Source organism: Moschus berezovskii, chromosome 13, assembly GCF_049115385.1.
Source record: "Moschus berezovskii isolate FMDL1 chromosome 13, NW_MosBer_1.0, whole genome shotgun sequence".
Classification (NCBI taxonomy): Eukaryota; Metazoa; Chordata; class Mammalia; order Artiodactyla; family Moschidae; genus Moschus; species Moschus berezovskii.
In genome coordinates this window covers 9,003,132-9,029,093 of record NC_142472.1, presented here as the reverse complement: position 1 = coordinate 9,029,093, position 25,962 = coordinate 9,003,132, and the positions used below count along the sequence as shown (strand labels likewise).

The 25,962-nt window shown below is 38.8% G+C and overlaps 1 protein-coding gene across 1 annotated transcript in view; it reads right to left on the bottom strand.

Moving 5' to 3' along the window:
* Nucleotides 1–25,962, bottom strand: part of FGF14 (fibroblast growth factor 14) — a 170,661-nt gene that overhangs the window by 108,323 nt on the left and 36,376 nt on the right. Inside the window, exons 2-3 of the mRNA XM_055426642.2 lie at nucleotides 12,776–12,886; nucleotides 4,885–4,988 (exon numbers count right to left, since the gene is read on the bottom strand). Of these exons, the coding sequence (XP_055282617.1) occupies nucleotides 4,885–4,988; nucleotides 12,776–12,886 (215 nt within the window). The remainder of the gene's footprint in view (nucleotides 1–4,884; nucleotides 4,989–12,775; nucleotides 12,887–25,962) is intronic.

Here is a 25,962-nt window from a genome sequence, read left to right as displayed (position 1 = left end):
CCAACACACACAATCAGTGTGCCTGTATAGTGTCAGCGGCCAGATATCCCAGGGCCTGAGCGAAGAAGCATGCAGCTCTCCTTCAAATTTCTACTAAGTTCAACTTAGTGGCAGATGAAGTTAGGGAAATCAAATATTTTATTTCACCCAGTGTTAGTTTCTGGGCCTGGGTCATCTGCCTACCAATTTCCACCAAATCTACTCTCACCATTTTGGTCTAAAGCTACCATCATCGCCCCCACCAGCCGTGGAAACAATGCTTGTTTTGTGGAGGTTGGTCATTGGGCTACCAGCTTTAGAATCACCCACCAGTGAAGGAGGATTCTTATTAAACTGTGGATTCCTGGGCCTCCCCCCAGACATACTGGATTGAAATATCTAGAGGTTCACCCAGGGAATCGTTATTTTTCCCATTTGTCCATGTGACTCGTACGAGTCCTGGTATTTACAATGCTTTTCGTGATTTGTTTTTAAAATCTACATGGAAAGAAATCGTCTTCCTCTCCACTTCCATCACTTGGTTTAAGAGACTCAGATGAAATACCGATTTCAGGAGAACACCAGGGCTCACTGTTTCTCTAGACGCCTGCATTGGGGTAACAGAAACATTTACAGCCCCACTTTGGAAAACAATATTCACATAAATGTCAGCCTGTGATAAGACAATGAAAATGAATCTTTATACATTTTATGTACATTTTTTTACCTCATCATCGAGAAAAGTCTACCAGATTGAAACCAGGATTTTAACACCCCAAATTATCTTAAAGCATCCAAGGAACCTGTTTTCCCGCCTTAGATCCAAGATCCTGGGTTTTGTCCATTTTACCATCAGTCTCCTTTCTTTCCTTCCCCCACAACCCCTCACTTTCTTGTATCAGAAACACCCTTTGGCTTCAACTATCCTCTATTTCTGCCCAACTGATGAATGCTATTTTTCTTTCATCCCAAGTTTTCTTGCATGCTTGGAATTTACATCCGAACCTTAACTTTCTATGGAGGATTAACTTAGTCTTTCAAAGTTGTAGGTTGTTTGGAAGGGAGAAAACAAACCAAAAACAAAAAGAAACAAACCCTTGACTGTTCTTCACAGCACTATAAATAGTTTGGAGTTGGTCAACATGCATTTTGTTTCCTAAACATTATTTTAAACTAAATCTTTAAACAAGTATCTCCTTGTCAGTTTCTGTTCTGTGACCTTACAGCCTGTGTTCTGCCTTCAAGCAAACTGTATCTGACATCAAATCTCTTGAGAGGCTTCTTCAAGTAACATATTACAATCGTTATGACCACAAAACAAATGACTATTGTCATGTTGATGAAAAGATTCCACAGGGAACAAGTGCCTTCAGCATTGGAAATGTGATTATTTACATCTCAGTCAAGATTCCTTCTTTCATCCCCCTGAGGTGAAATTATCTGACAAATTAAATATCTTCATTTGGATGGCAAGGGATTATGAGAATTTCGAGTCAGATTCCAACAGTGACTTTCACTTAATGGAACTCACTTTGAGAGATCTCAGTATTTTATTGTCTACATTCCAAATCTATAGATTCTCAACAAAACTGATCTTATGTCAGACACTAGTCTAATTTGATCTTTTAAAAGTGGGCACAAAACAGACTCCTTCATTTCTCAGACTTCAATGTTTATATCAAATTTTTTCTTTAAATCGTAGCTTGAGTGGAGTTTTCCTTTTAAAAGAGTTACTCAGCTTAGTTCAAAACTTCGTGGTTGGGTTAACCCATGTTAGCTTTAAAGTTTAAGCTCAAACGTTACACGGAATGCATTTTAAGAATAGTAAACACCCAGTATATGATAGCAATATGTACTTCCCAGGTGGTGTTAATATCAATATCAATATATACTCCCCAGGTGGCTCAGCGGTAAAGAATCCGCCTGCCAATGCTGGAGATGCAAGCGATTCTGGTTCACTCCCTGGGTCGTGAAGATCCCCTGGAGTAGGAAATGGCTACCTACTCCAGTATTCTTGTCTGGAAAATTCCACGGACAGAGGAGCCTGGTGGGCTACAGTCCATGGGGTCGCAAAGAGTCGGACATGACTGAATGACTGAGCACACACATATAATATCCCACTTTCCTCCCGATAAATATTTTCTGTGATTTTCTTTTACTTGAGATTCTCCGAAGGAAACAGATTATGTTTCAAATGATACTTCTTAACGTTTGAAATTAACAATTCCCTAGGTAACAATTCCCTAAAGATTTTTATGGCATCATCCTGTGTTTATAACTTCTTGCTAGGATAGGTGCCAGACCATATTATGAAAAATGTCTGGTGCGTGAAAGCCTTATGGTGCAACAGTTAAAAGTGATCTAATGAGTCCGACTAATAAGGCTCAAATCCTGTCTTCTCTTTTTACTACCTGGGTGACTGTTGACTCTTTAGGCTCTCTGTGTGTCTGTAATATCATTTTAATGGTATTTGCTTAATTGGTTGGGAGGATTAAATGAGCTAAGGCTGCAACACTCTTAGAACAGTACTACGGAGAGTGCACCAGGTAAATATTAACTATTTTTATCATTATCTATTATAGTAGCTGTGACATTGTCTTGTGCTAGATTCTTATTTCTAGGTTCTCAGAAACTAATAATGGAATAAAGGACTGAATATGGGAAAACATTCCTTTCTCCTGAAGTATTTGAAGTTCAAATTCCATTACCTTGAAATAAACAGAGCACTTTCACTAGAGAATATTAGTAAAAACTGGAAATCACACACGATTTTGGTCTAAATCCTTTTTCTATAAGATGCTGAGGATTTTAAGGGCCTGGCCTGGGCAGGGGTAAGCTGGGTGAATAGAGTGCTCCTTTCTAGGTCCTGGGTTCAGAGCATGGAGTCAAATATGAGAAGAGAAAACCCAAGTCCTGAAATTCAGAAACTCAAGGACCTCAACTGGAAGGCCCAGAAACCAAAGAACTGGAGAACTTAGGAGGTGAGAGCAGAAAACCACAGGTCGGGTAAAAAGCCTGATGCTCTTCCCAGGACAAATCCTGGGTGCGTGCTGCTCCCCCAAGATCTGATTCTTGGGTAGAAAGACCTTATTCAAGGTGTGAGGACTGAACCAGGCAGCTGGCTCTGTCCTCACCCTATTCTTCTCCCACCACTTACGCTGCACAGAACATAACCAGCACTTGGATTTTAAGCCAAGACACAGACTCACTCTGATATTCTCTACCTTAAAAAAAATGCCATCCAGGTGCAACCCCATCACAAGAAAACAGCATCTCAGAAGCAAGAGATCAAACAAACGTTCACACTTCCCCTGACATCAATGCATACACTAGAGCAGGAAAACACAATAAAATCATCTGCAGGATCAGAACTAGAGGCGATGGCAGAAACTGCATCTGATCACTTTTAGGCATTTCAGAGATGACTGGGGGAGACAAAGAAACAAAAATAAGAGCACACATGTCAAACCCATGAAACTGACTTTCATTTGAGATAAGGCAATGATCTAGGAAATGATCTTTATCTGAGTAGAGCTTTTCTAAAGAGGAGATAGGGAATTCCAGCTTCCTCTGGCTCCCAATATGTTGAATATTTATCTTGGCCAACCAAATGCAATTTGCATAATGCAGGGCCCAGGTCTGCATACAGGAATGGCCTTGAGGGAATGAGAAAGAAGTTTCCAGAAAGACTAGAGCATGTCTCAGCTCAACAGGAAGGGAATCCACGACTCACATTTCATTTTCCTTGACAGGATTGTCCCAGATTTTGCTGAAGAAAATATATCTCATTTCATGGGAGTCCCCACAGAACCCTTCTGTTCTGCTTAAGTTTTAGTGGTGTGTGTGTATGTGTGTAAAATATATGCATGTATACATTTTTTATGACAATATTTAACAACAGAGTTTTAAAGAATTGATAGAAAGATGACATGCAAACCAAATTAGAGAATCTCCTCCGAGGCTCTATGACTTTAATCTGTCAGTTTTTGCTCAAGGGATAGTGGAAAGAAGTATTTCCATCTTAAGTCTCTATTGCTTGGACCTGTGACATATACGAATTCTAACTGCATTATAATATATGTACACAGCACATCTGAATGCAAATTAGTTGTAAACAGCAAATATTACAGAAGAGAATGGAAAGGTGCTCAGATGTTAATACACATTAACACAAAACAAAGACTTGCTTACATTTAAATGTGATATACATTTGATATTAGAAACATTTTCCCAGTAAAACACTTACTCAATCTCAATTTTTATTTTTTAAAAGAACTACTCTCTCCTCAGTTTTCTCTTTTAGAATTACATTTACTCTGTCTCTTTTTGCAAAATAACCTTTTACAAGAAACTCCCTAAGAAAAGTACATTTCTAAACAGTAATAGAAAAAGATTACATTAATATCAATCCTTTCTAACAGCAATTAGGTAATAAAATTTCATTTGGATTTAAAAGTGGACAGATATTACTTCATTTTTCTTAGCCTATAAAGTATCAGCCTGTGTTCTCCGCCTTACATATAAAAGGAAGGAAAGAAAACGATCTGCTTATATAACATTAACCACCTAACAGAAAACTTAAAAATTGGAATATTTGGATAAAGTGGATAAGATCTCTTGAAGCCAATCCCTTCAAAATTTCTGAATTTTCGATGAACTGGGACATATAAAAATATGCAAATGCACAACTTTAAGAGGTAATATTCCTCTTCTACTTGATACACTGATGAATTATCAAACATTGCTGAATCATGAATTAATAGCTCCTAGACATTGTTGTAAAGGTCTAACAATGAAGCGAAACTGAAAGCATCACTAGACAGAACATTCTCCTTTTTGTGGTGGCTGCTATCACTGTTTTGCAGACCTTAGATGGATGGACAATACCTTGGATGTGTTACTTACTGATGGGTAGAGGTAACCTTCTCCATTCATGGCTACGTACAACCCTGTCTTCACTCCCTGGATTGCAACGACGCGCAGTCCCACTGGTATGAGGTTGAACAGTGCTGCAAAGAGAAAGATGGTCTGTCACCAACGGGCAGGGAGAAGCAGAGTACCTACCCCCATCACTTCTCTGTTTCATTTCTACTTGAGAGACATTATGTCTGTTATAACCTTCTGAGAGGTTCCAGTTCATTACCTTCTATCTCTCTACTTAAGAAGTTTCTATTATGAGTCAAGACAGCACTTGAGCTCTGATTTGTAGATCTTAGCAGGCTCCCTATAGCATTCTGAAGAACGGTGGGATAATAAACAGAATCAAGCCTGTAATCACGACTCTAGCGTCACAGTTTCCAATACCATTTGATACCAGAAAAAATCAGCTAGGAAGACACTCAAAGAGCAGAATTTTATTTTAAAGATTTTTTTTTAATGTGGACTGTTTTTAAAGTCTTTATTGAACTATGGTTTCTGTTTTATGTTTTGGTTTTTCACTCACAAGGCACATGGGATCTTAGCTTCCTGACCGACCAGCGATTAAATCCGTACTCCCTGCATTGGAAGGTTAAGTCTTAACCACTGTACCCTAAAAGAGGAAAATTTTAAAAGCCCAAGTTGAGAATTTATTCTGGTCCTTTAGGTGGAAGGTTTGCTTCATCATTTCAATGTAGGACAGGCAAGAAGTTAAAAAGGTAATCCCAAGGCTAAATTACTCTTGCAGAACCAACATGCCATCAACAGAGCCCAGAAAAGACGTGCACCTGCCCGCATACTAAATTTGCGGCTGCTGCTGCTGCTAAGTCACTTCAGTCGTGTCCAAATCTGTGCGACCCCATAGATGGCAGCCGACCAGGCTCCGCCATCCCTGGGACTCTCCAGGCAAGAACACTGGAGTGGGTTGCCCTGTCCTTCTCCAATGTGTGAAAGTGAAAAGTGAAAGTGAAGTCACTCAGTCGTGTCCGACTAGTAGCGACCCCATGGACTGCAGCCCACCAGGCTCCTCTGTCCATGCGATTTTCTAGGCAAGAGTACTGGAGTGGCTTGCCATTGCCTTCTCCGAATCAAACTGAATGGCGTGCGAATTTCAGAGAGCGAATTTTCATTAATATTTCATAAAACTGTGAGTGAAAACAAAAACGGAGAGGGAAACGTTTCAGTTTTACCCACTGAAGAGATAAGAATGTTTCCATGTTCTATTTCTTCCTTTATTGACCAAAAATGTATTTGCATGTAAGTTTCACACTGCAGATGGCAATGCTATCATTGATTTTTTAAGAAGTCTTAATTAACATCCTTAATAATTCATTTCCATGCTAGGGTTACATATGATTATGTAGTGAGTATTTTAGCATCATTCTTATTTTTCCCCTTTGGCCACATGCCATGTAGGATCTTAGTTGCCAGATCAGGGATCGAACCCTCACCCCTTGCGATTAAGTGCAGAGTCTTAACCACTGAACCTCCTGGGACGTGTCTAGCATTATTCTTGGTGATGACTGCTTGGAGATTTTATCATAGACACATTTATAAGATAATCATTAATTATGAGAGGTTATCTGCTCCCATTTGTATTCTTAATTCAAGTCTAAGAGGACCAGCCCAGAAGAGGCAATGAAAGCACTAAAGTGTTGAAGTAAATATACAAGGAAAATATCTTAGGTTTAGGCTCTTGCTTGTATTCCACAAAGAATAAATAATTTGAAAGATGTGGGCAATTTTGACTTAAATCTGTGGGTCTACTCAGTACATGATTTTAAATGGACTTTCTAAATTGTGTTCTATTTAATTCCAAGGCACATGTTTTCTCTGAATAGAGTGAGGGGAGAGATTACATTCTCTCTTCCAATTACTATATGTTACTGATCTTGGGATCTCAAGATGTCTGTGCTACTCAGATGATGAAAGGAGAATGGCTGGCCATGACCCTTCAGAATTATCCCTACAAGAACATTCAAGGGCATCAGGTTTTGTGGATCTTCACTTTCAGGATGCAAACTAGCATTGAACTGTCTTCTGTAGGATTCTAGGGGCTTATAATACCCTTATGGAGGAATGAGTCTTATGTTTGCTTACTTCTATTACATTATTTAATGTTAAACATGAGTGTGGAGTTACTGAATATTTGTGTCATGGCAACTCTCAGTATTTCTTCTTTTTTTAATTTTTTGGCTGCGCTATGCAGCAGGTGGGATGTCAGTCACCCAACCAGGGACTGAACTCGCACCCTCTGAATTGGAAGTGTAGAGTCTTAACCACTGGACCACCAGGGATGTCTCCGAAGTATTCCTTCTTCATGGAAGAAAGTCATTGGATGTTTTCACTTTCTTCTATATTACCTGAACTGTCCCATCTTGCGAATATTGTGAAAGGATTGGCACCATAGGATAACTCCTGATTTATTTTAGGGAAAACTATAATTGTGCATCTGCCCATGCAAACTATTCCATCCGAACCTATTCAAATGTATTTATTCTAACCTTCATATATGTCTGATGGTATTGTGTGTATGCTCAGTCATTTCCAACTCTTTGCGACCCCATGGACTGCAAGAATACTGTAGAAGCTTGCCATTTCCTCCTCCAGGGGACCTTCCCAACCCAGGGATCAAACTCACATCTCTTGCACCTCCTGCATTAACAGGCAGATTCTTTACCACTGCACCACCTGGCAAGCCCATGTGGTTTTGTAGGTGCCATATAATTGATATAGGCCAGGTGGAATAATTCTAGAAAATAAATGCATCATGAACTCATGAAAATAATATAGTATAGGGAAGAGTAAAATTATAGAAGACAGTTTAAAATGACTGAAAGTGAAAGTCACTCAGTTGTGTCTGACTCTTTGTGACCCCATGGACTATATAGTCCATGGAAATCTCCAGGCCGGAATACTGGAGTGGGTAGCCTTTACCTTCTCCAGAGGATCTTTCCAACCCAGGGATTGAATCCTGGTCTCTCGCATTGCAGGTGGATTCTTTACCAGCTGAGCCACAAGGGAAGCCCTGTACTGTATTAAAAAAAAAATCTTTCCCCCTCCCCAGGGTTTTGACTGAGACCTGAATTATAAAATAATAGATATTATCATTTATAGGCGGAAAACAGAAAGTGAATCCATAGAACCACTGTAATGTGGAAGCCCATTCAGAGTTGACCATGACAGATCCATGGTGCTTGTCACAACCAAAGATACTCACATTAATTGAAACATCATTATGGGTTTTCATCCTTTTTGTATCTAACACAACTATAAAGCAATGCCACAAGGCCTAGGGGAGTAAGAATAATGAAGATGTACATGCTACTTTGTTCATTCTGTGGAACACTCCAGTCTCCATATGATAGTGAATTTCATTCAACCCTGCTGCTGCTGCTGCTGCTAAGCCGCTTCAGTCGCGTCCGACTCTGTGCGACCCCATAGACGGCAGCCCACCAGGCTCCCCCGTCCTGGGATTCTCCAGGCAAGAACACTGGAATGGGTTGCCATTTCCTTCTCCAAAGCGTGAAAGTGAAAAGTGAAAGTGAAGTCGCTCAGTCGTGTTCAACCCTGGATACACTTTAAAACTAGTTGTATTCATAAGACAGGATGAAAGAAAGTGAAAAGTGAAAGTAAAGTTGCTCAGTCGTGTCCGACTCCTTGTGACCCCATGGATTATAGCCCACCAGGCTCCTCTGTCCATGGGATTTTCCAAGCAAGAGTACCGGAGTGGGTTGCCATTTCCTTCTCCAGGGCATCTTCCTGACCCAGGGATCGAACCTGGGTCTCCAGCATTGCAGGCAGATGCTTAACCTTCTGAGCCACCAGAGAAGCCTTATAAGACAGGATGGCTATGCCCAACTCCAGAGCAATGAAATTAAATCAGAGTCTCTGCGAGTGAGTTTAGGGCATCAGGAACTTTTTTTTTTTAAAAAAAGCTCCTCAAATGATCCTAGCCTACAGACAAGGTGAGAACCACCTTCATGAGGTCTGTCGAATAGTGGACGTTATGAGGCACCAGCCAGTTTTATAAATCAGGTTATCAGGTTGGGAATCTCTAAGGTAAGAGGGATTGGTTTGGGTGGGGCTTTAATCTAGCAATAAAGACTGACCCATGAATATTCCTATAGCCCTCTTCTGCTTGCAGTATCTGGTAGTGGGAAACTTTAAGAGCACAGGAAAATCCCAAGCTTTTGGCCACTTGCCAAAAGTCAACAAGAAAAAAATCACTCTCTAATCAAATACCAGAGTCATGGTAACGCTTATCTTTGGTGTATAGAAGGGAAGCTCTATGAATTTCAAAGCAACACACTCTGTAAAATGAGTGTGATGATCAAGTATCCCAGGTATTCACTTTTGTTTGTGAAAGATGTTTCCAGGGCACTGGAAGCCTGGGTAAGCAGGTGAGTTGCTTCAGAATCTCTCAGTTAGGACCAATTATTCACCCTTCACCATTTTCTTGCCCAGAAAGTTGTATATCTCAGCTGGTGATCCAGGGAGGGCACTAGCGTCAGGGCTTTAGGTTTGCCTACCGCCCTCTCTCCCTTTCAAGGCATTTAAATTTTTTGACAAAGAAAGCTGAGCAGGGTGGTTCTGACTTCACCCAGTTCTGTGCTGTGCCGTGCTTAGTTGCTCAGTCACAGTCACATCCGACTCTTCGTGACCCCTCGGACTGTAGCCGCCAGGCTCCTTGGTCCATGGGATTCTCCAGGCAAGAATACTGGAGTGGGTTGCCATGCCCTCCTCCAGGGGGGATCTTCCCGACCCAGGGATCGAGCCCAGGTCTCCCCCATTGCAGGTGGATTCTTTACCAGCTGAGACACCAGGGAAGCCCTTACCTAGTTCTAAGTAATCTCATATTTACTAGTGGGCTAGCAATGAGCTCCAGTCATGCAGGTTCAAGCCTCAGTTCTCTCATTTGCTGACTTTTGGGGTGCCATTAGGGTGACTTTTAGGTTATTCCTCTTTATTTTTCCTACCTATGGATGACTAATCTTTGTTTTGTATTCAGAGAAATAGCAAAAACCCGGAATGTTTCTGAATAATTGCATCGCACGCTCAAGCAAAAAGGGCAGTGCTCCACTGAGGGCCTGTCTGTCAGCATCTCTGATGCTCTCACCTTCATTTCTAAAGATCACTTTTCAGGGCTAATGACTTTCCCAGAATGTATAAGACTACTGTGATGAACCAGAGAAAAGAAGATATCTTAAAATATATTTTTTCATCCTAAAAGCTTCTGCTTTTCAGTTAAGACGGTGATAGTACGAAAAAGTTGAGTTAATTAGTAATTCCCATTGCTTTTACAAAGCTGCTATAATCCTGCAATGTTTTATACATTTTTCAGTCATGCAGTTTTCACAACCTTTTGAGGAGGGAACATTTGTCTCAGCCTGTTTTATTCTGTTCTGCTTTGTCTTTGCAAATGTTAAAACAGTAAGGAAACTAGCCTACCTGACTTAAAGGGCACAAAAAACACAATGATAACTTGTAAGAAAAGAAGCTGTGGGCTAGATCTTTGCATAGGAATGGAAGACCTTGCAGGCCGGTCACTATGATTTGGTTCTGATTTACTTGTTCATTGGGGTTCCCAGAACTGTTCCTCTCCAGCATTGAGGGGGATTAGAAAGGATTTCAAGAGCCACACAAAGATTCTCTTCCAGGAAAAAAGCCTCATACATTTAGAGAAAAGGTCTAGTATCTCTTAGTATCTCAGCTTCCCAGTCCAGTGTTTATGCAGATAACCAGACATAATCACGTGTGTGTATAATTTCAATACCTGCACTTTCATAATTTAGAAAATATTGTGCTGCTTATTCAATTGTGATGCAATACGCTTTATAAAAACAGTGTCTACTGATACTTCTTAACTCGGTATTGATTCCATCATGAAAGAAACCAACTTGCTTGACACTCCAAACCTAAAGGAGAAGGTAGGGAAAAAACTCATCGAACGTTTGCTTGAAGGGAGCTATTTTTTCAAGAAGTCCAGCTAAGCAGCATTTTTGTATAGCTATAATTTTTTTTCTTTTTTTGAAAAATTTTGTCTGATGGACGACATCAGCCTCTAGTCTGATAAATCAGAGTGTCATAGCTCTTATCGTGATCAGACTTACAGAAAGCTTGCTTTCATGCTCTACTAGACTCTGGCCAAAGAAAATCAGAGACATTGAAGACATGAGAATTTAGGAATCTAAAGTCCGTGACCCTCACGACTCTAACACACAAGAAAAAGAGAACACCTTTTGTCAAAGAGTGGGTGAGGAGTTTCAAGTAGGAAAAGGAAAATTAGCAGATATATATATTCATACACATATATATAATATATATTAACATGAATCAGAAGAAACTAACATCTTCTGTAGGTCAGAGATGGTTAAGTGCTGATGATTTTGAGAGTTCAACCTAATATCAAAATCCCAACAGGGAAATAATGTTTTACGCCAGTCTTATGAATAAAAATGTCTTCTCTTTCTTTCCTGTGTCTGAATTGCTTTACCTTCTCTTTTTCTAAATCAAGAGGAAATCAAGCAAACAAAAATCAATGAACAAATATGACAGGGAAAAGTCTAAAGTACAAAAGGATGACATAATAGAAACAAGGAGGCGAAAAGATTAAAAATTGAATAGGAAAAAATATAGATAAAGAAAATATTTAAAGTTGAAAGAAAAATTAAAAAATGAAGTAATATCCAAAGTCTAAAGTACAAACACAATGTTTGGGAAAATAATGATATTTCACTTAGCAACACCAAATGCAAAAATAGCCTACTTTATATTATTAGCTTCTCTCAGTGTATCTGAACAGCTGATGACTAGACTTTAAAACAGGAACTGTCTATAATTTGGTTATATGTATTCAAAGCCTCCTTCTTCCCATGGAATAATGTTCTGTATGTGAAGGGTAAATGCTCAATTGATGAAAAGATTCATATCCACTAGTAACATGTGATTAAATATTTCCAATAAAATTGATTTTTGCTTTCCACTAATTCTCCTGAGCAATGAAAAGTGTCTAATTTAGAACTGATGTGCAAACTAAAGGGAATCAGAGGCCAGTGTGCACAGAAAATAGGAAACAAAAACAGAAAATTGAAGAGGAGGAGTGCCAGAATAAAAATACAAAGAAAAGTCATATGTAAAGAAATACTAAAATGAAGACAGACATGAAAACAATGGAGGTGGGTGGCTTTTTCAATTAAAAAAAAAAAAGCAGAGATCCAATTTTATAAATAAATAATTCATACAATGTATTAAAAAGTACACAGTCTTCATGTTCCCTCTATAAAGAAAAATATTATCTTGTTGAACACAAAGGATTTGAAAAATAACAAATTATTTCTATTATTTGAAACAACAAATCCTTATTGTTCTTAAACGTACACAGTTATCATTAAGAAGCTACACACATGTACACCCATGACTGATTGATGTGAATGTATGGCAAAAACCACTACAATATTGTAAAGTAATTAGCCTCCAATTAAAATAAGTAAATTAATTAAAAAAAAAGAAGAAGCTACGGGTCTCAAAAAGATTAAACTTCCAAAGTAAACAGGTAATCAACTTTCACCTGAATGCATTAGTGCAGTTACTTTGATGATAACAAGATTCAAGTAACAATAACACTGGGTATGACAACTGCTTGGGGAAAAAACTGAAAAGATGAATAATTCTCTTAAAATGACAGGTGTCTTTTGTGGCTCTATGAATATTTCTATCCAGGTGGTCCAAGGAGAATTGTCAATGGCATTCTAGGGTATAACATTTGTAAAAATGAATGCACGTAATCCAATATTTGTAAATGTATTTATAAAGTCATTTAAGCAGCAGCGTCTCTTCTACCAATTGTGTGAACCGGTGGCCTGGGGTGGTCACTTACTAGAATTAGTGCTGTCGTCCTTGGTCCCGTCGAGAGCTCCATCGGGGTGCATTTGCAAGTAGTAGCCTTGCCTGCAATATAACCTGGTCACTATACCCTTGAGCTGGGGATCTGAAAGGCAAACACAGAGGTCATAAGTCTCACAACACATCACAACAGAATTTTTCTTCCCTTTTGCTTTTCTTTCTTTTTCAGAAGTAAGAGGGTATTTTATAGAAGCACCTTTTATTTATGTTTCCCAGAAATGTCTCTGCATTTCTCAAACCTGGAAGATGCTGGTCACGGGAGGTGAAGAAAATGCAAGCGTAAACTTATTTTACGTAAAATCATAAAGTCATAAACTTTAGATAACAGGTCATTAAAAAAAAAACCCGACATGTATGTATTTAAATAACTAGTTAAAATGATTAAACTACCTAATCTATTTAGCTATTAGCTAAGTCCTAAACTAACTAAATAGTTTAACCTAATATCATTCAGGATGGTGGGACAAGAATTTTGCAAACTCCTGGCTTTAATAAACCATATCAAAGGCTTTTTAAAGGAATTTTTTTTCACTTAATTTGACAATATGAAATCAAATTTGGGGGAATACACAAAGTATTCCCAAAATGTGAAAAACTTTTATTAAAAAAAAAAAGCCATACTAACGTTTGGTATACATTCTCAGAAAAAGCCCTGATATGGAGGGTGTTTCCTTGATGCTTAAACGGTCATTGTAACTTGCACAGAAGTATTGTGTACCTAGATGTGATCCACAGGAAAACATGAAAATCAACTTCTGAACTCAGGGCAAGACACAGTAACAAACCTAAGCTCTTTGGCCATCAGTCAGTCAGTTCAGTCACTCGGTCGTGTCCGACTCTTTGCGACCCTGTGGACTGCAGCACGCCAGGCTTCCCTGTCCATCACCAACTCCCGGAGCTTACTCAAACTCATGTCCATCGAGTCGGTGATGCCATCCAACCATCTCATCCTCTGTCATCCCCTTCTCCTCCTGCCTTCAATCTTTCCCAACATCAGGGTCTTTTCCAGTGAGTCAGTTCTTTGCATCAGGTGGCCAAAGTATTGGAGTTGTATTGCATTCAGCTTCAGCTGAATCTCCAATAATCTCTGGCCATAATCCAGACCAATTAGATGAATTAGACAGATAATCCTATATAATTTATATAACTACAAGGGATAGTAAAATTATACACTATGGATTTTTATTTTTGTCTCAAATGGCTTAAGGTCAAGGATGGTGGAAGTTTATTAAAACCAAAAGGGAAATTACACAGTAACAGACTTCTCATTAGATGATTCATCGAAGAGATAGCCAGTCTAGTGATCCAGTGCTTCACAAAGAGCCAACTGTACCTTTGAAAATAAATATTTGCATGTGGCTTTTCAAAGGTCACCACCATCTCATGACGAGATTTGATGGGAGACATCAGAATTCTCCCCATGGCAACTAGCATCTCTCCACAACCCCTGAATGAGACATGCAAATGTGATCATGCTGTCAAACCAGGCGGTTGTTACAGAATGACGAAACCAAGCATGTTGCAATTGATTAAAAAATAATGGATGGCAAACAGGTGAACACACACAAAAAAATGTGCAAAAAGAAACCAAAAAAGCTGTTCAAAACAGAATATCCTCAGCCTTTTGTTTAGTTCTCAAGAAATTTTAAAAAAATGACAGCATCTGTTTTTATGTACATCTGATGTAACCGATCATTTGAGAAACAGCCCCTTGGCATAGAGTTTCTTCAAAGACACTGTGATATTGAAGAATCTGGAAAATAATGCAAGAAAACCACAGCATGACAGCATTCCTGTAATCAAGCATGTTAGAACACAGGTGTTTTTGGAGGAGTAGGATTTTAGAAAGAAATATCTAAGTGATTATTAAGTGGTAAAGAATCTGCCTGCAATGCAGAAGACCCAGGTTCCATCCCTGGGTTGGGAAGATCCCTTGAAGAAGAGAATGGCAATCCCCTTCAATATTCTTGCCTGGAGAACCCTATGGACAGATCACGGGGTCACAGAGAGTCGGACATGACTGAGTGACTAACACTCACACTAAAAGTGATTATTACAGTTGTGTCGTGTGTGTGCTCAGTCACTTCAGTTGTGTCTGATCCTATGGACTGCAGCTCACCAGAATGCTCTGTGGGAGTCTCCAGGCAGGGATGCTTGAGTGGGTTGCCATGCCCTTTTCCAGGGTATCTTCCTGAGCCAGGGATCGAACCCATGTCTCGTATGTCTACCTGAACTGGCAGGTGGGTTCTTCACCACTAGTGCCACACGGGAAGCCCCGTATGTTCCTTACTCTGTAGTACATAACTTCAAAAATCACATAATTCTAATATGTGCCTTAGTGAACCTTACTCTGTTCATCACCCAATAAGTACTGCTGAACCTTTAAGTACTGAGGATTTTTCCTAGTTTTGCTGTGTTATATTTATGCTTGTCACTCAAAATAGGTAGCACAGAAAAAGAAGGGAAGAAAAGTGAAAAGGTCGGATGGGGTGGGAATTCTTAGTTGCCATGAAAACAAACAGAGCATTTCAGAGACAGAAAACTTTTTTGCAAAAGCTTTATGTTTTTGGATCACTTACTTTCAGGAATCCTATATTTTAGCTATGATATCTTCTGGACTTGAATTAAGTATACCAGGCAAGAAAGTGAGAAGACACGTGACCCTCACAAGTCCCTTCACACTTACGGAGAGAGCCCCCTTTTCTTTTGCTTCTTCTATTAAAGAGATAGAACAAGCACTGGAGAGAAAGTGGAGAAAATGGAACCTTTGTGCATGGTTGGTGGGGATGTAAATTGGTGCAATCACTGTGGGAAGCAGCATGGAGGTTACTCATGCAGATGAGTAAAACTGATCAGTAAAACTGATCATCGTGAAAACCAATCCATAGGATCCAGAGATCCCACTTATGGGTATATATACAAAGGAAATGAAATCAGGATCTCAAAGAGATATCTGCACCCCCATGTTCACTGCAGCATTATTCACCACAACCAAGACATGGAAACAACCTAAGTGTCTATCAGCAGATGAATGGACCAAGAAATACGTGGTATAGATACACAGTGGAATATTATTCCATCATAAAAAGGGAAATCCTGCTATTTGTGATAGCAGGACTGAATCTGGAGGACATTAGGCTAAGGACCTAATTTCTAACCACACCTCATGCCTGCTAAGAAATTACAAGTAAACTACAAAATTGTATTTTTGAGTTCTTATTTAATTTCAAGAGAAGAAAACCAAACTGATTTCTATTTTTCTACTTTCACAGTATTTGCTTGTTCTTTTTTTAGAAACCATAGTAATATTGACTGTTCTTCTCAGGTGCCACAATTAACTCACTGAATTTTCACCACAATTTACTTACAAAATGGGAAGCCCATTTTGACAATGAGAAAGTAAAGACAGCACAATGAGGGAATTTAACAAACAGCACATGACTCATGTGCAAAGCTGGAGTGACATGATCTTGCCCACTTAACCACTAAATTACGTGGCCTGTAAAAACTGAACAATCAGACTAAACTATCTTCAACAACTTGAAATGCAAACATCAATTTTTTAAAACTAGATTCTCAAAGGTTATCTTGGGCTATGTCCAACCCTCTAATCCTGCATACTTGAAGCTGACTCTATAATGTAAAACCATAACATAAAGTTAGAGATGACCAAATTTCCTGAAAATTTCTTCTAAGATCTGTTCTACTTTGTCATTGACCACATTTCCAATAAATCTCCACCCATGAAATCCTCATCAAAATCATAAATTTAATACTGTTTAAGTTTAAACTTCCTACAGTATCGTTTTCACTTCAATTCCTCCATCTCCATCAATTTCAGTCAAAGGTCCACTCTGACTTGACCACCGATGTTAATTGTTAACCCCCTCAGATTAACACCATGCTTGCCTTTTATATTCCATCCAATGAGTTGTCCAGTTCCTACAGTCTTCAAAATCTCTCTCACTGTTTTCCCTTTCTCTATTTTCACTGCCAGTAAGTATTCGACCACTCATGGCCTCTCCCAGGCCATGCAGAGTGCTGTTCTTGTCCATCCAGGTCAGGAAATAAGCAGCAATTCTCCAACACCCACCAAATGGCTCACTCTGCAGCAGCAGGGGTCCACCTTACCGGCCTGACCTTGGTTTCTACTGTTCCCCTGCCATCTTCAGCACGTAGCCCAACCTGGGTCACTGGGTTGTTCTGACTCTCTGCAATCCCATGGACTGCAGCACACTGTGGGCTGCCTACAAATATCCCATAATCTCCCACACTGATTCCGTTCCCGTAACCTTACCTGTCTCAAATACGACCACTTGCCTAGAGATTGAAACCCTGGACTGTGAGTTTCATGAGGAAAAGTGAAATGTACAGTATTGCTCACTATGGCATCCCCTGGGTCTAGATAAATGAGAGCTATGCACTATATCTTTTGTGAATGAATACTGACAAAGATGTAATTTTTCCAGTAATTTCATATTGCAGGTAAGAGTGAAAACTGGAACAACATAAAAACCAAGACGGCAATCAAAGTAAAGCCTTAAAAATGTCCACAATTTTTGATTAGGTAATTGCACTTTTTGGAATTCCAACTTAAAAATAAGTCCTTAGTATTTTACGATTTTGTGTAATAACGTGTGTATAACTTGAGCATGACTATGCAAAAATACTATTCATAGGAAAAATGAGAGCCAAAATGTGAAATGTAACTGTATTTTGATGGTTATCAGAATATTTATTTTTCAATATTATTGTTTGTAAAATGTCCGATCATGATGGCATGCTAACTTTATAATGTTAATTCAGAAACTATAATAAATCTATGCATGCCTTTGAGAAAGAATGAGCTAAAATAGCAGTTTGTACCTACTTGCAAAGAAGATTTCACACGTATATGCAAATAAACTGAACACCTATTACTCCTGTAGATTAACTGGTTGCCCCAAATTTTCAAGAATCCCACTTAGTATTTTCTCATCGTACATAATCACATGTTCATAAAAGCCTTACTGTGATACTCTTTTATACAATTGTTCAATGTAGCCCTGTATAGCTTAAAGTCAGTCTTTCAAATAATTCAAACAAACCCTTTCTCCCTAAGCCTAGAGTGAAAATATGCAACCAAAAATCACAGCAGAAACAAAACAACAATTTTACTGAGAAAACCACGACATCAGTATGTGCAGTCAGACAAAGGTATGACCAACCTTCTAGACTCTGTGCAAGAAGGCTCTAACCCTTCATTTTCTTACTTTACTTCCAGTACAAGTCTCAGCTTCCATCTATAATAATATGTGCTGAACCCATCTTGACTCTTTGAGGGAACAGTTAACAAAAAAAGAAACACAAAAATCTCACATAAGTGCAGGAATGGACAGGATCCAGACTTAGCAAATATTTAAAGCAAACAGCATCCAAAGTCGGGGGGTGCTTCTCTCCACGCAGGGGTTTGCAAGATAGCACACTGCCATGTATGAAGAAGACCCAGTGGTAGAACTTACTGTTGTTATTACCTCCAAAAATGACAAAGAACTTAAGCATGGATTGACATTGGTATCTTCAAAGTCACATGTCACACGTACATTAGATCCTTGAAGTATGTGGGGCAGGTGGGCCATCCCATAATACTGAGGGGCTGGCCCAGTGACCCTGCCTCTCAGCCACTCTTCCCAATGAATGCTTTGCCATAGGTTGAAATTCACGTGTTCCTGGTTAAGTGGCTCATAAATTATATTATCTAATTTAAATATTATTACGATAGTTGAGGGGAAAAAAATCCCAGAGATAGTATGGGCCAGAGGTGAAATTAAAAAATAAGAAAAACAAGCTAAAGCTTAACATCAAGAAAATAAGGAAGATGATGTATATTCTACGTGGATTATGTGGTTAAAAGCAAGCATGCATATAAGAAATCAAAACAATGATGATCTATTCAGATCTCACACGAGCTCAGCCAAAGGATCTTAAAGGTGTTTAGAAGATGATGTAAAATACATCTACTATAATAAAAATGGAGTGTCACCCGAAGTAAGTGTTATGACTTGAGACATAAGAGAGTGAAAATACTGTTTGTAGGAAATAAACTTATATTGAGATGCATGCTCACTTTTTCTCATTAAACTAATGGGACAAGAAGATTTGATGATGAAGTACAAAAAAATAATTATTTTGTTTGCAATAATGATATAGCCCAAACTCCTATAACTTGGACTCTCAATTAATAATTGAAGGATGAAGCAATATCTGAAGTCCTACACCTATATTTTAGTTAGCCATATAAAAATGAAAAATATTTTCCAACTCAAAAATCTTTTAGGGATCTTTATTCTCTTTTAAAATATTTATGCATCCAAAGCATCTTATTCTGCTCAAGAAAATATGAAAACTTCGCCTGCATTAATTATGTTTTTTTGTTCTGCCTTTTCTATTTGCTGTGCCTGGCCATTTCACTGAAAATGTCCTGAGGATACTCCTTTTGTGAAACTCTAGACTAACTATGTTCTCTGATATTAATTAAAATAGAAATAATGAAAAGTAATACACCTGTATACAAAGAGGAAAAACAGATATTTCATAATATATTAGCCTCAACACATAGAACTAAAGAAACGCAAGTCAGTCCAACTGCCTTTAGGTGCAAGGGAAAAAAAATCCAACATTTTTAATTAAAACAATCATTTTCTCAGAAGTGGGTTCATCTAAATAAATCACTGTCACAAATAATTTTCACAAAATGTTCTGACTGACAAAAGAGAAATCAGAATAACTCTTAAGATGATGTTTGCCTTTTAAAAATCATATTTTGTTTTTTTAACAGGGTAAAAGGCAATTTTGGGAATATACATTTTTGTGGTAGATCTAATTAGATTTTGGCACTCCTAGCAGCAGAAAATAGTATTGTGAATAATTTATCCAAATCCATAAATTATCATATAGTCCGATCATAAAAATAAAACATGCCCAGGAACTCTTCCAAAGGGCTGGAAAAAAAAAAGGTGAGAGCACTAAGGAAAATGATAAAGAAAACTAAAGGTGGGGAAATCTGCTATATCGTCCTGTTAATTTCTGAGAATAGTACTCACTTTGCTCTTGGAACTGACCCCATGCCACCCTCAGAGCCCTGCTCCCTTGGGAACCTGTTTCCGCTGTTTCAGAGTCGCTGCTCAACCCACCACCCCAATCCAATGTGTTATCATGTCTGCTGAATTTAACTGCTGATTCTAGAGTCTACAGAATCTTCTCCACCTCTGCCTACTAGAATCCTTTGCCTGATGGTATCAGGGATACAATCTTGCCTGAAAATACAGCTCTTGGGTTCAGAGAGCTTGCTGTCTATTGAACGGAGATGAGGTGAACTCGTAATACGAATTTACACCAATTAATCATGTGTTAAATTATTGGATTTACATGTCTGTCTGCCCAGCAAATACATTATACATCTTCTAATAATTTGCATCATTATTCAAAGTAGCCTATCACTATGCTTTGCACAGAACAGCTGCTCAACAAATATATATTGAACTGAATTTATTTTCTGTTGGTTTTTTAAGATCAATAAGTTCTAAATGGAACTCAAGGCAAAATGCATTTTTCTATATCTTATTTAAGACTTAGAGGAGTAGAGTATAGTTGAGATAAAGGTAAAGGTAAATATGGGTTCTTAAAGGGAAACACCACAAAATTTTCAGCAGTTATTTTTTTCCAAAATTTATTTTGGCCCGAAAATTCCCTCTAGGTAAAAGGTAAAGCCTTTTTTGGGGAAATGTCTGAGAAGATCATTAAAAGGAAGGCAAACAGTAAAGATCCTGCTTAATATTTGACCCTAAGCTCTGAGGAGCAGACAGACCTTGAGCAGACCTAGGTATCTAGGGATTCCTGGTACAATGTTGAACTTTTCAAATATTCAGGGTCTACAAGTTCCAGAAAGAAGCACATCTTTGAAGCTCAGTTAGAAAAGCATCCCATTCCAATGCTATTCAAAATCTTAGCACTATAATTTCAGTAAGGACACATTATTAAATATATTGTTACTAGAGCATTCCATGTTTATCCAGCCAGTCCCTAAATATTTAATAACAACCTCTTTTCTGTTTCTTTATGATAGGATTATTTTCAATTAAGAAAACCACCATGGGAAAAACTGCTGCAAACCTCCTTTGGAATGATGGGTTCTGAAAGCAAACTGTAGCATCTTGAAACACTCCCAAGTTCTGGGTTTAACTTATGATACCCTCGCGCAATAAATACACACACACACACACCCCCAAATAGCACAGAGTGAAGGAGCTTTCACTTTGCCGTATATGTGGCCAAAATCTCATTATTTTTAATGGACAATCCTTTCACTTCCTACTGCTCAACACAAAAGCCATCTTATGCTTATTATAATACAAAATATAATTGCATATTATTAATCAGTCCTCTTACTGTGTTCTTCATAAAGTTTGAGACTAATCAAAAGTAACTGAATGGCTTACGGAACAAAGGCCCAAGAGTATTATTAGCATTTGCTAATATTTTGTAGTCAAACACCATAATGAGCAAATTTCAATGCTGGAAACATGACTGGAAAAGAATGTGATTGCTATATGAGCTATATACCACAATCTGAGAGAGCTTAATACTTATGCAGAATTTCTTTAAAAGTCAAAATGACTTCTATTTCTGACCAAGAAAGAATAATGAGGACCAGACGTACTCTCTCATATGAAACAACACAAAAGGACAAATTGAATTTAGAGAGACACTGGATACCAGGAAATGAAGGACAGAGGTTTCCAGGAGATGGAAAAGAAATAAGGTGAGCTGTTTTCTTCCCGGATTTTAAAGGCTTAGAGATGTTCCAGGATCTGGTGAAGGAAGGGGAGCCCGGGGGACTCTCTAAGTTGAGATGGAGTTGAGTCCAGGGAAAGCAGAGAGCTGCAGAGGGACAGAAATCTGGGATCTACGCAGGGTCTCCTTAGGTCTTCAGCTGAGTCCTAATGGACAGCTGCATATGAGGAGACCACTCAAGGCTGGGAAAAATCCCCGAGAGGAATAGAGGTAACAGTGCCTCAAACACACACAAGACTGGGAACAATGCCTATTCCCGCTTGCCAGACTGGAAAAACTCATAATTCATGGGGCATTGAGCAGAGTATAAATAAGAGGCTTGCCTCTGTAGGAGGGGAATTAGCTTAGTCTGAGCAACGCTTCAGTCTCCCCTAACAAATTCTGAAAGCAACAGCATACTGTTTCTGAGTAACTTAACTGCATCCCAGAATAAGTTCAAGAACATTTATAGGAATACAAAAATATCGAACGTTCAGGGAAGTAAAATTAAAAGTATTTGGAATCCAATAAGAAAATGCAATAAAGCATGCAAAGAAGCAGGGGGATCTGACCCATGACAAAAGGGAGAATCAGTAAATCGAAACTGACCCAGAGCTGCCACAGATGTCGGATTAGCAGACAGGGACATGCAAACAGTCTTTACAACTCTATACCTTCCACACATCCCAAAAGTTAAGTACAGACACGGACAGCCCAGAACAAACTTTGATGGGTGAAAGCTACATTTCATGAAACGAAGAAAAAAATACATGGGACGGCATTAATGGCAGATTAGATTCATCGCAGAAAAAGTGGTGAACTTGGAGACATAGTATAGAAATGATTGCACATGAAACCCACAGAGAAAATAGAATTCTAAAAAGAAATTAACAGAGCCTCAGTGGGCTGTGGGATAACTTAAAATGATTGGAGATAGGTCTGATTGGAGATTCCAGGGGAAAGTACCAAGAGAGCAAGAAAGAAGGATATTTGAAGAAATAATGGCTGGAAATTTCCAATTTCCAAGTTGGTGAAAACAGTACAGCCCAAAATCCAAACTGCTTAACATATTCCAAAGACAGGAAATATGGAGAAAACTATACAAGGACATATCGTTTTGAAAGTACTTAAAACCAGTGACAAAGAGCTCATCGCTTCTTCCCCTAAGATCTGTGACTACCTGGAGATTGGTGAAGAGACTGGGAGGAGCAGGGGTCAGGAGTACAAAGGGGCATAAGAAGGCCTGTGTGGTGACAGGCGTATTTATAACCCTGAGTATGATGATGACTTCATATGTTAAAACTTTTAAATACAGATGATTTTATGACCATTATACCTCAGCAGAGCTATTAACAAAGTAAACAGAAAACAGTATGCCATGCTGGGAATAATCAGACAATATTAATCAAGGACAAAATAGATTTCAAGGCAAAGAATCTTACAATACATAAGGAAGGATCATTTCCTAATGATACATAAGTCAACTTATGAAGAATGCATAACAGTCCTGAATGTTTCTGCATCTACTGACAGAGTTTCTAATACATGAAGTAGAAACCAATAGGATTTGAGGGAGAAATAGAAAAATCTAATTTGAAAGTCAGAAATTTCAACTGTATTCTCAAAAAGAGAGAAAAAGTAGGGGAAAAAAAAACCTAAGGCTTAGAGTATTATATGTTAAATTTAACACACTTAGTTAATCACTAGAAAGTATGATTCACTTCTTTCAGAAACTAGAATGGGATTCTCTAAATTTAAGGAATCTGAAAAGCAACGACTATTTGACTCACGCAGAGACTTTCTATAGCCAGTCAAACCTATAGCAGGCCATACTAATTTGCACTCCAGCCATCATTACATTATCAGAAGTTGAGAATTAGCATAAAAAAAAGGATGCTATTAAAGAATCCAAGGTCATCTGTTGAAATTAAAGCGCACTCTTGTTTAATAGAGTCTTCCCAGGTGCCCAATGCAGGCGACGCAGGAGACGCTGGTTTGACCCTGAGTTGAGCAGATCCCCTGGAGAAGGAAATGGCAAACCCACTCCAGTATTCTTGCCTGGAATATCCCATGGAGAGCCTGGTGGGCTACAGTCCATGGGGTCACAGAGTCAGACATAGCATACATTGTTTAGTAAAATTCAGCATGGAAAGCCTTTAGTGAAAGTTATATTGGATTAGGATGTGTCATATTCATATGAACTATGAATACAGGAATTAGAGCAGAAGTATGGTTTTATTAGCTTTCTTATGAGAAGGCACAGAGCAGTAAACTGGGAATTTCGCATGAAAGAATGGTGTTTTCCATTTTTTAGCACACATTTGCTTTACAGCCAGGAAGCATTTCCCTAAATGTGTTATGCCAAGAAAATAATCAGGACAGGGGGAAAGTTTTAAAAAGTAACTGTAGGTAACAAGGACTGATCAATACATTCTCCAGAGTCGAGGTTCACACTTTAGAATAGTGTTTCAGAGCAGATATTTAAAACCCACTTTGCCTGTTTCCACCTAGAACTACAGAGGTAACTCCATCTAATGGGCAGAGTTGTAAGAATAGATGAAAACGGTACCAGTAAATACTTGGTTTACTTCTATTTGAGGAAGATGCAAATAGCTGAGGTCTGCTTCCTTCTAAAATTTCTGTTTCAGACTTTGTCTCCCAGCTACTTCTCAGAGGAGAGGGAAGTTGTAAAAACCCTTTTGTTAACAATGTCAGTCCTCCGGGAAACTCCAGAGCAGTAGGGTCACAGACAGGAAGGAGAAGGCATTCAGGGTACTTATTCATCATGTAAAGTCACATTGTCACCTTTAACTAGAGAGGGAAAACACTGAAGCCAGTGGTTATGAAAATAAATTAAAACACACAGACATAGTCTCTGAGAAATCAAGGTGGAAGTTCCATGAACAATGATGTGGAATTTGGTCTTGAATTTAGAGCTTAGCTGTAGACAGCCCAGGTGTATTCTTTTTTTAATTAAAGTGTAGTTGATTCACAATGTTTTGATAGTTTCAGGTGTACAGCAAAGTGATTTAGTTATATATATATATATATATACACACATATAATGATTGCTCCTTCGAAGAAAAGGTATGACAAACCAAGACAGCATATTAAAAAGCATGTGAAAGTTGGACCATAAAGAAGGCTGAGTGCTGAAGAATTGATGCTTCTGAACTGCGGAGATGGAGAAGACTCTTGAGAGTCCCTTGGACTGCAAGGAGAACAAACTAGTCAATCCTAAAGGAAATCAGTCCTGAATATTCATTGGAAACACTGATGCTACAACTGAAGCTTTAATACTCTGATCACCTGATGCAAAGAGCTGACTCATTGGAAAAGACCCTGATGCTGGGAAAGATTGAAGGCGGGAGGAGAAGGGGACGACAGAGGATGAGATGGTTGGATGGCATCACCGACTCCATGGACATGAGTTTGAGCAAGCTCCGGGAGATGGTGAAGGACAGGGAAGCCTGGCGTGCTGCAGTCTGTGGGGTCACAAAGAGTCAGACACGACAGCAAGTGAACAACAACATATGTATACATACATACATACATATATATATTAGGTTCTTTTTCACTATAGGTTATTACAAGTTATTAAATGTGTGCTGTGCTCTACAGGGAAAGTGAAACTCACTCAGTCGTGTCCAATTCGTTGCCACCCTGTGGACTACACAGTCCATGGAATTCTCCCTGGCCAGAATACTGGAGTGGGTAGACTTTCCCATCTCCAGGGGATCTCTGCAACCCAGGAACTGAACCCAGGTCTCTCGCATTTCAGGTGGATTCTTTACCAGTTGAGCCACAAGGGAAGTCCTACAGTAGGTCCCTGTTGTTTATCAAGCCAGAAACATTTTAAAGGGAGTTTAATCCACTCAACTCTGAGAGCAAATCTGCACTGACTTATGCCTTTTATTCTTTTTTTTTTTTTTTGTATTTCCATTTTCTTTTGGTTCTACTTCAACTTCACAGAGTTACAGAGTCACAGTGTGCTAATTTAATAAGCAATCTCGCAGTTTGGACATGTTTTCGGGGCGCCGAGTGGGCAGGAGGAAGAGAAGTCTGTGAGAAGTTGGTTGAGATTCAGCCTCTTTCCACCCTCCCCCACCCTCCCAAATGCACGCTTGAGTCTTAAGTCCTGATTTCCTCTGCTTAAATTGGATTTGTGGTTTGTGGCTTTGGCATCAGATTCATACTTTAATTTCTAAAAAAAGAAGGGGAAAAAAAATCCACTGGGAAAGGCATTACTCAGAGAGCACATTTTGGCACAAGTCCTTCAGAGACGGGATAGAGAGCTACTTATCGCCCGTCCCCACTGGCTCTGTGCTCTCGCATCCACTCTTTTGCTTT